We start from the raw sequence: 10,678 nt of genomic DNA, 5'->3' as shown, positions 1-10,678 counted from the left end.
AGCGGCGGAAGAGCAAGCACAGAGGTCTGCAGCCACTCTTAACCCGCTGTGTGGCCGGGACCCAGGCCCTGCGCATCTCTGAGCCTCCCATGGAAAGGAGGAGGCGGCCGGAAGGCCTGCTGTCACACCTCTGGGATGAGAGGCCGCCCGGCAGGCATGGGAAGAGGCTGCACTGTGTCTGCTCCAGATCCTGGCCTTCCCATCTCTCTCCTGCCTTCCGGGGCTTATTTTTTCGGTCTGTAACTACACTGCTGCCTGCCAGACGGACTCCCTCTGTACCCTCACGTACGAGGCTCCAGTCCTGGCAGAGCAGGAGCAGCGTCTTCTGCCCCCCACCCTGCGGCTCCCAGAAGCGCTGCTCCTTTGTCCTTACCCCTTGCCACCCAGGTTCCTTCTCACTCAGCAGACCTGTGTCCTGCAGCCCTGTCTCCTACTGTCTCCGTCCTAGCAGAGGCCCATCCTGTCCCCTGGCCTCCCTGGTGCCTCTGCCGCACCCACTGTCACACTGACACAGTCGGTGTGTCTTCCAGCCCTCTGCTTGGCGCCCAGAAGCACATGTGGGGATGTGTTTTGTTCTGTGTAACTGAGGGACTGCTTTATTGGCGGCTGAGGGCACCTGGCAGGTGTTCAAACAATGCCTGTGCTTAAAAAACTCCCAGGAAGCAGGGAGGGCATAGACCAAACAGGACTGGCAAGATGCTGATCACTACCAAGGAGTGTCGGACGCATGGAGAAGCCTATGCCATTTGCTCTGCTTTTTTTTTTTTGGTGTTCTTCACAGTGAAAAATAATAAAAAAAGCAATGCCTTGGAAGGCTGCTTTGAGTAACAAAAGACACCTGCACACCTAGAAGGCAGCAGAGTTCTCTTGGGCCCTGAGGTCTTGTTTCCCGGGGGGTCCCAGATGGCCAAAGGCCGACACACAGAGGAGCTTGCAAGGACCTCCACCCTGAGTGCCTACCGTCTTTGTTTCCTTTTTTGTCATGTTTCTTCAACCATTCAATATTTTTCCTAATGGCTTCCAAGTAGGCTTCTGTTTTCCCTGAAAAGGAAAGAGAATCATATAAAACACTTACAAAACATGTCAGCATCTCTTTTCAAAGTCGCACAGCCTCAAAACAGTATGCTTTGGCCACATGGACCTTGAGGGTGGTGTCCGAGGCTGGGGAGTGTGTCAGTGCACACGCGTGTGTGCTGGGTGTGAGGGTGAGCAAGGCTGGTGCTGAGGGTCATCCTGCCCACGCAGTGAATACAGTGTGACGTCAAGCAGACGACTTGTGGTTCACGTGGCTTCCTAGGTGGGTCCTGCCATCGTGACTTTGGCTCACTTCCGGATAGGGATGGTTCTTCCGAACCAAGCGGCAGCCTCAATCTGTCCAAGATGCCGCGCCTCCGACCAACGCTTCAGTTCCTGTGTGCGGCTCTGCGCCTCAAAAGCCTTTGCCTGGTTCCAGCGAGGAAGGGGAGGAGGTGCCCGGCAGGCAGGGGGCGCTCTGAGCCGGTTCTGATCCAGCTGCCCCAGAGAACTGCTCTCTAAGGGCCTGCATACCTCTGTGGGGCGGAGGCTATGAGAGGATTTCACCAGCTTCCCGGGGAGAGGATAGGATGGAGCTGGGGTCACGACTCTAAATCTATTGTTTCGGAAACCTGATGGCCCGAGAGGAAAGAGCTCCTCTTCAGACAGGGACTCTGTGGTTGCCGTGTCCTCCCTCGAGTGAAGAAAGTAGCCATCCTCTCAACCAAATGTGCAAAGCTCATGAATCAACAGACCAGGTACGGAGTTCGCGGCCAGCCTGGGCTACACAGAGAGACAGTGACTCAAAAACAAACAAACAAACAACAACAACAACAACAACAAAAACAACAGGGGAAGCCAGGTGTGATAGAGCACACTGGTTATCCCCGGCACTCAGAAGGCTGAGGCAGGAGGATGGCTGTGAGTTCATGGCCAGCCCGAGCTACACAGTAAGGCTGTGTCTCGAAAGAGAAATACAATAAAATAAAAATTATAAATAAATAATAAAATAAAATAAAAAATTTAAATGAGTCCAGGTAGTCTCTTTTCCAACAGCAACAAAAAGGCCTTCTGAGCCCTGGCTTCCCAAGTGTGGTAGGCTGGAGGTCGGGGGTCGCTCCAGCCCTGCTGTCTGCAGCCCATATACAGGGACCTCACTCCTTCCGCCTCCTGTATCACCTGTTCATTTGCACCAGACACTGCGCCTTGAGCTCCAAAGCGCATCCCATCACCACCTGCACCTTACAGAGGGAGAAACTGAGGCACAGAGAGATGACAGCAGGTGGCAAAGCCAGGCCCACACCCAGGCCCCTCCGATCCCTGCCCCACGCAGCCCTGCAGTTCACCAGTTTTCACTTCCTACTGCTGCCGCCACCACGCCCCGCCCCGCATGCCTTCCCTCGGGTTCATGCAGCCCGGGGCCTCACTGCTGGGTCCGCGTTCTCTGAAGCCCATAGAAGCTTGTGTGAAGACAGGGGTACCTGACATAGGGTGACCCACGATCCTCAGCCCCCATTCTGTCCGGTCATCTCTGTGGAGACAGCTTTGGTCCTCATGGATATCTGACGCGTGGCGGGCAGTGTTCCCAGCGGACATCCGCACGTGTGGCGCAATCCACACGGAAATCACTGTCGCTGCCCAAGCCAGAGCGCCTGGCTTGATTTGCTTTGTTTCCCCAGATCACAGAGCTTGTCTGTGTTGTCTTCCTCCCTTAGAAAAAGCTTGTTTTCTGATGCACCCTCATGCCCAAAACGAAGCCTGATGCACCTAAGCTATTTATCAATTAGGTCCTCTTTCGTGTGTTTATGAGGTATGATCAGAAATCTGGTGAATGCCACTACCCAGCGCCATCCAACAGAAAGGCAGGTTTGTAAAAATGTGACATCGGGTCCTCCTCCGCCTTATTCGGCAGATCTGGCACTGTGTGGCTTCTGGCTCCTCCCTCAAGTCAAAATGACCACGTCTTTTACTGTAATACAATTTGAAAAGTCATTCACTGATTTATCAGAAACCACTGGAAGTGCAAGTGTGTCATGCATGTCCTTCGCCTGCCGTGGAACTACATGAAGTAAGTACTATCACATCTATTTTCCGAGTGGAGAAACGGCTCAGGGAAGTCTCGTGGCATGCCCGAGGGATGCACGAAGCCAGGGCTGAGCCGGAAAGAATGGCGGCAGGTCAGACGTGGACCCAGGGGACTCAGTGTCCGTTTGTTAACAGCCTGGCCGGCAAGGCGGGTTCCCTAGCTGAGCCACACAGTAAATGCTCACGAAAGATTTCCAGTGTCCAGACTAAATGAGACAGCTTGGGGTGAGGACCAAGGAGCGATGACTTTTAAAAACAATCCTGAGATGATTCTGCCGTGTGGCAGTTTGGAAGCCACCCGCCGCTACAGACACAGGGACATCACCGGTTAGTTGGAGCTTTGGAACCAGCTGGCATGGGATCCGGTGTTCTGCTGCACTCAGAGAGGAGCAGCTGGTTCCTGTTGACACTCTCCCTTCTCTGGCTGCACAGCAAAAGGTTTATTTATACAGGGCTCACGCAAAGCCCAGGAGAGGGCACTTTGGAAAGCTGGACTATTTTTTTCCGATCTATTTCAGCTTCCTTTGGAAAAAAATAGCTCATGGCTGAGGTAATATGGCACAAGCCTGGAAACATATGCTGAGATGGATGGAAAGGGGCCAGAGTCCAGACACAGCCCTGCTCTGCCGGCTCCACTGGCTTTCAATGCTGCAAGAGAAATGTCCCTTTTTGGACACGGCTCTGTCCTGACCCTGCCACGCTGTCCCGACCACCTCCCGCCCCTGAAAAAATAAAGTGTAGCCATCATTCGGGTTAGCCTAATGCACATAGCCTACACCACACACACCAGAAGTTCTGAGGGAGTGGTGAAGAAAACTGAATTTGATACAGTGTTTACAATGCTGTCAAGATGATGATCCATTTGAAACTGTACGATACTGGTACATTTCATTTGAAACAAGTGACTGATACTGGTGTGGTGGATGTCACAGGGGCCACAGAGCCCTTCACCTCGGGGTTTCCCCATAGTGGTGGCATTTCGCACGCCTGTGGGGTGCAGGGGGACGCTGGCATGGCACTGGGTTGGGAGTCTGAGGACAAGAGTTCAAGGCCTAGCCCCGTGTGCTCTGCCTGGTGTCTTGAGCAGGTCCCTTCACCTTCGTCTTCTGGGCCCTGTGCTCCCGGTTGGTTCACGGATGCCCCATGTGGGATGTTTTCCTCTGTGATCCCTGCCTGCGGTGATAGTCACCTGCACTGTGTCCTGTCCCTCTGGGGCCTTGAGGAGCAGCCTGGAGTCAGGTCTTGGGGCATTTCTGTCAGAATTGCCAGACTGCACTGAACACGTAGATGGATTCCTCTTAGCAAATAAGAACCTTCACGAGTGAGTCGACTTCTGAAGTAGGCGAAGTTTCTGCTTCTGTAAAGACCTGGGAACGTGAGATGTTTAGGTGAAAGGAATCCTGGGAGGGCATCTTTTCACCTCGGCCCCACCATCTGGTCATAAAACTGACAACCTGTGGCGAGTCTGTGGGTGTTTAGGGCTTATCTCGCCCTGTGGGCCACCTTAAAAAATTTTCGGTAAAAGCAAAAAAAAAAGATTTTCAGTGACTCATACGCTGGAAGTGTGTGAGTAAACATCCAGCTGGGGAAAAAGCCAGACTTAGATAATGGAATAAAGATTCAAAGTACTTTGACTTGGTCTCCAGGGAGAAACTTACTTGCAAAATTAGGCAAATTTAAAATCTGGAACTGGAATAAATGTAGTTTGATAGGCATATCCCTAAATTTAGAAATAGTTACTGAATCACTCAAATACATGTTAGAGGCCAACATTTAAAACTTTCCTTAGTGTGAGTCTCTATAGAAAGCGAGCGTTCAGATAGCTTACGCTGTGTTAGAAGGTGAACCTGTCATTTCCGTCCCTGGGAATTCAGTGGGATTTTATTTTTCTTTAGAATGAGCCTGCAGTGAATGCATGCAGCCCAGCTCTGTGCGGTGACAGTGACGGAAATGGCACTGCTGTCGCTGTCCTTCCTGCTCGCAGGGGCAGCTACAACACATTTGCGGCAGCTTGGCAGGGAGCTCGCCTCCTGAGACCTGTGCAGAGCACACGGCCCAGCACAAGCGTCCCCCGGCGGCCTCAGCTGGGCCTCAGCTCACCCCCCGTGCCACTCTTCCGCAAATCCCTGGCTCACCGGTCAGCCGCCGTGTGCACACGCACGTGCCCATACCACACGCATGTGCCCATCCCGGGCCACACCTGTCCCCGCACGGTGACAACTCTCCAGGCAGGAATCGGCTCTAGTCCTGCTTCCTGTGCGCAGTGCCAGGTGGGTGCCAGACACTGCCTCCACCCACACGGATGTGCGGATTTGGGGTTAGAGACAACAGGTATTTCTCCCTGGGTTTAATAACAAGGATGGACATCAGCCCTTGAGAAAACTGCGAATAAGCAACTGTGAGCGCAAAGGTACACACCTTAGGATGTCCTTAGAAGACCGATTACGGTGTTCCCAGGAATGCTGGTTCCTGGACTGAGCTCAGTTGGTGTTTGCTAAGCTGTATTAGAACCAAATGTCTTTGTCCTAGACCAGGCGAACCTTTTAGAGCTTTCAATGATAAACAGCCAGCTGTGGCCCTCGTGCTGTCGGTTGAGCGCAACTGTCCTAGACTAAGGTGGTCAGGGGTATTATAAACAAAATGGATTTCTAAATAAAAGGAGAGGGACTAATCTTAACCCCAAATCTCTACCTTCTTCCTAATGTTGGGTATGGTAGTACAGGAGGATCACAAGTTCAAGCCTAGTTCAGGCAACTTAGACTCTCTCCCAGAATAAAAATGTAAGAGGGTTGTGGACGTAGCTCATGTGAAGGCCCTGGATTCCATTCCCAGGGCCACCTAATGATGATAACACCAGTGGACAGAGCATCACTGTCCGCGGCCCCCATCACTGCTATATGGAGACCCCGGTGACTGGAAATCCTCTTTAGCTTTCGTCTCCACACACTTTGCTACCGTCTGGATCCTGTACGGGGCCTTTAAGGTTGATCTCCAGGGTGGCCCAACTGGGGACGGAAGGAACTTTCAGAGGCAGGGCTCAGCAAAGGTCTCCTGGTCACTGGGTGCTGCCCTTGGAGGGACGTGGGATGCCAGCCCCGCTCCCTGCTTCCTGCGTGGGCTCCACCACCATGTGCTGCCTCAGCACATGCAAAGGGCCACTGTTCAGGGTCTGGACCCTCCTGGGCCGTGAGCAGGACAGACCTCTGCCCCTCATGGACTCCTTATCGCAGGTATGTTGTCCTGTGACAGAAAGCTGGCCAACGTCACTCATAGCCCAAACAGGCAACTGTGGACTACAGAGGACCACTGACTTCACAGTTTTTCTTTACGTAGCGTTTTCTCAGGGAAGAAAGGAAAAAAAAGAAAACGGAAGGAAGGCAGGAAGGAAGAGGTAAAGCGATCTGCTCGCACCACTCAGAGGGGTTCATACCACCACATAAAGTGCTGTCTGTGTAGGTGAACTCTACCTCAGCAGGTCAGGGGACCTGGCCTGTAGCCTGCTGGCCCTAGGGAAAGACAATCATTACAAGGTGTTATTGAAATATATGTCTGTTTAAAATTTATTACAGTACAAGACATATATATTATCACAAATCTCCTCAAAATCCTTGAGCAATCAGATAAGTGCGTTCAGAGAGTGGGGGAGGAATGGAGGGGATTGGTGGCAAGGCGTCTTCTACTGTAATCATATTTCTTATCTAACAATCACTGCATTTCCCCATCACACCTTGCAGGCTGCCTGCAGAGGGTTGAGCAAGGCCCCCCCAGCATCTGCTGGGGTGACACCGGGCTGGTGCTCTTCCTCTGGCTCAGGCAGAGGCCACTGTCTTCCCAGTTAGCTTTCAAAAGTTTAGCACTCATTCACCACCACCTCACACTGATTAGGATACAAAACTAAACCCAACGGAAGAGAAAGCGGGAAGCAAAGGTGGAGAAACTGGAGCTCTGTGAGTATTGGTGGGATTTAAGGCGGTTCAGCCGCTGGGGAAAGCAGCTTGGTTTTTCCTCCAAAGCCACAAGTAGCAGGTTAAGATGGTAACTTTCACATGCATTTTATGTCCACTTTACCATAATAGGAGCCAGCAACTCTGCTCCTGTTTCTGCACCCAAACACTGGAAGGCAAGGTGCACAACAGTACTGCTCATGAGGGAGCAGCAGCCCAGGGGCCTGTGGGAGGCCAGGTGAGCACCACACGGCAGTCGGGGTGGGGGGCGGTAGAGAATGGTTCAGCCCAAGGGAAGGAGGCAGTGTGCCTTCAGGTCAGAGGAGCCCACTCCCACGAGGGACCTAGAGCAGTCAAGGCCGCGAAGTTGGAAAGCAGAGCCGTGGCTGTCAGGGGCCAGGGAGGGACAGGAAGTCACTAATGGGACAGAGTTTTGATTTTGCAAGATGAGAAATCTGGAGATGGATGCGATGGTGGTAACACAATCACGTGGATGTATGCAGTGTTGCCGAGCCCTGCACCCAAAACACAGGATAGTAGATTTTATGTGGATAGTACCGCAGTTTTTAAAAGGGTAGCCACGGCTGGGGATCTAGCTCAGTGATGCCGCTGCCTGCTTCACAAGCACAAAGTCCTGAGGTCGATCCCCAGTACCAAAAAAAAAGAGACAGAAAGAAAACAAACAGAAAAACAAATTAAAGGATAGTCAGAAGTGATAGTGTGTCCCTGTCATCCAGCACTGATGGCTGAGGCGGGAGGACTGCTGTGAGTTCCAGGCCAGACCCTCATCATCCACCTCTCCTCCAGAGGGGACCTCCAGGATCCCGGCAAGGGCACACACAGCAGCAGTACTGCCCTCCCTGCCCGTGACAACCGTCCCACTGTTCTCTCCTCTGGAGTCAGAGGCCTTCCCAGACCTCGGGAGCTCAGTCAGCTGAGCCAGTGGAGAAGACAGTTGTGATGGTGGATGAAACCCACGCTAGAAAAAAGGAGGCTACAGTAACACGAGCCTTTAAAGACAGGACAAAGCACCATGATTCTGACACAGCAAGAAGAGACTTCTTCTTTGGCCTTGTCTCAAAAGGCCCAGTAGCTGAAACAATAGCCCTGGACCACATTTCTCAGTGTTTTCTAGAGAAGAAACCAGAGCTTTCTGAAGGTGAATTGCTTTCCACGCCGATTTCATTTCTGTGGTCGTCAGGAAGGAAAGATAGTGCGTAAGAGGACAGAACAGACACGGGGCTGCCACTGTTCTAGTGGAAACACAAAGGTCATCATGATCCTGTCCCGGTTGTCATCACCGAGTGGAACCACTCACAAGGGTGGAAAACTTTCCTGTGAGATGTTAGTATAGAGAGTGGCACCAGAAGAGGAGACAGACTGTTCTTGTATTGCTGTTATGAGTTACAAGGTATCACACACATAGCTATACTTATGTTTTCTACCTCCCGCACAGATATTGCTAAGCAAGGTCTGCCATCAGGCGTGAGGGGTAAGAACCTGTTCCTACCCGTGTGAGCAGAAGCTGGGTGGGGCACCTGGAAGGGGACCAAGTGGTCCCCACAAGTTGAGAGTTGCACCATGAGCACGTTTGGCCCCGTGGTCCCGGGGAACATGCCAAGTCCACACATTTGTGGCTACCGATGGTCACACAACACAGCCATCGCAGAGAGCCCAGTGGTGCTTCCAGAGGACAAATTAGCGAGGCCCATTCGCTGGGTTCCCAGGGAATAAGACTTCCATGAATCTGCGAATGAGACCTGGATGGTACCTACACAGGTTCCAGTTACACCAGAGAGGACACTATGGTGACAGGACAATACAGTAGGATCAAGCTGTGTCTTCACGGCTTCTCATAGATACCAAGTCTCAGAAAAAGATGATCTATTGCAGACACAGGGATGTGAATTTTTCTATACCATAACTACATAACTGTAATGAAAGGGGCTTATAGCCAGGCATGGTGGCGCTTGTCCACAGTCTCGCACTCTGGAAGGCTGAGGCAGGCGGGCTGCAAGTCTGAGCTGACCCTAGGCAATTCAGTGACTTAGCAAGATCTTGTCTCAAAATAAACACAAAAAAGACTTGGAGTGTAGTTATTTATGAAGGCCCTGGGTTAAACCCCAGTAACACACGCACACACGTGCACGCGCACCCACGCACATACTTTTAAAGCCAGATCCACATTCTGACCTGAAAAAGATTAACAACTTAGAACTTGTGGACTCACTAAGTCTTTTTCTTTGAGTGTCTGGAAATTTGTAAAATCCTAGGAGGATGTAAATGATTTAGATATATATGTATTTAAATCTAAATCTTTTAGAAAATATATGTATTGGATTTGTAATTTTTATCAAGTCCTGCAAGGTGTTTTTCATGTTGCAATCACTAGCTAAATAATTAAGGAAATCTGCTTTGTTAATCGTACAGCTTACGGCCCTGGGCAGTGAGCAGCATTAGCTGCGCAGGGGCACTGTCACAGAGAACTCACTCAGCCTCACACATGAGAGACACTAGCAGGTACGGCAATGGCTCTCATTCTCTTCCCTGCATCAGAGCCACAAGCTTGGCTGCTGAAGGCTGCGGATGCTGGGCCCCACGCGGCACCCTGGAGAGCAGATGCAGGAGGACGAGGCCAGTGACACAGAGACACCCGGGCTAAGTCTCCTCCAAGTGGACTTGGGGGTCTTGCTTTTTGGATTGCTGCAGTTTGTGCGGGAAAAGCTTGGCTTCCCTGGTGCCATCGCCAGCCCAGAGAAGTCACTGTACCTTTCGGGGCATCTGCCTTCCCTCTGGGCGCGGAGCTGCTGTCTTTGGTGGAGTCCTTTAGGGCGCCGTGTCCCTGCTCCATCTTGGCGGTCTCCTCCTTGGTGCTGTCTGTCTCCTCCTGGCTCTTCTCCGAGGGTGCTGCAATCAGAAGCGCTCACTTTTATGATGCCATCCTGTCCGTTCCTCCTTCCTTAATGTAGAAGTCACTTCTATAGCAAAGGTGCAGGCTGGGGTCTGGTCAGTTTTTTTCAGCTGAAAGGGATCTTAGTGATTCTCCAACACGCTACCCTTACTCCCCAGACAAGGGAACTGAGTCCCAGAGGAGGAGGAGATAACCCTAAGTCACCTCTGAGTTAACACAAAGCTGGGCCAAATCCCAGCCCAGGAGTTCAAGACCACCCTGGGCAACACAGCAAGGCCTCATCTTTAGAAAAGAAACTAACGCGACATTCCACACTCCAATGCCCTGGCCACTGAGTGTGAAGGAAAGACTCAGGCTCTCACTGTGAAAAAAGGAAAATCCTTGTCACATCTCACTTAGAAATAAAAATAATTGCTTATGGAAATCTCATGATGAAATTAAAACATCACAACTCCTAGCTGGGGATTTAGCTCAGTGGTTCTGCTGCCTGCCTCACAAACAGAAGGTCCTGAGTTCAATCCCCACCACCAAACCAAACAAAACAAAACAAAAAAATCACAACTCCTGAAATAGGTAACCCCTTAAAACAAAGGCTATTAGTGCCTGGAACCCATACAATAGGAACCTCAAACAGTGTAACAATACACCTTTTAAAATAAAAATTATTTTCTTATAGAATACTGCGGTGTATAATATATATTATATATAAATTATACATATATAT

At 51.1% G+C, this 10,678-nt stretch overlaps 1 protein-coding gene across 1 annotated transcript in view; it reads right to left on the bottom strand.

Annotated features, from left to right (window-relative positions):
• Nucleotides 1-10,678, bottom strand: part of Scg3 (secretogranin III) — a 31,175-nt gene that overhangs the window by 1,011 nt on the left and 19,486 nt on the right. The window contains exons 11-12 of the mRNA XM_010609098.3: nt 9,813-9,950; nt 961-1,041 (exon numbers count right to left, since the gene is read on the bottom strand). Coding sequence (XP_010607400.1) covers nt 961-1,041; nt 9,813-9,950 — 219 coding nt within the window. The remainder of the gene's footprint in view (nt 1-960; nt 1,042-9,812; nt 9,951-10,678) is intronic.

Source organism: Fukomys damarensis, unplaced genomic scaffold (assembly GCF_012274545.1).
Source record: "Fukomys damarensis isolate Sample0158 unplaced genomic scaffold, DMR_v1.0_HiC HiC_scaffold_17, whole genome shotgun sequence".
Classification (NCBI taxonomy): domain Eukaryota; kingdom Metazoa; phylum Chordata; class Mammalia; order Rodentia; family Bathyergidae; genus Fukomys; species Fukomys damarensis.
The sequence above is the reverse complement of the archived record's forward strand: the minus strand, read 5'-3'. Positions and strand labels throughout refer to the sequence as shown.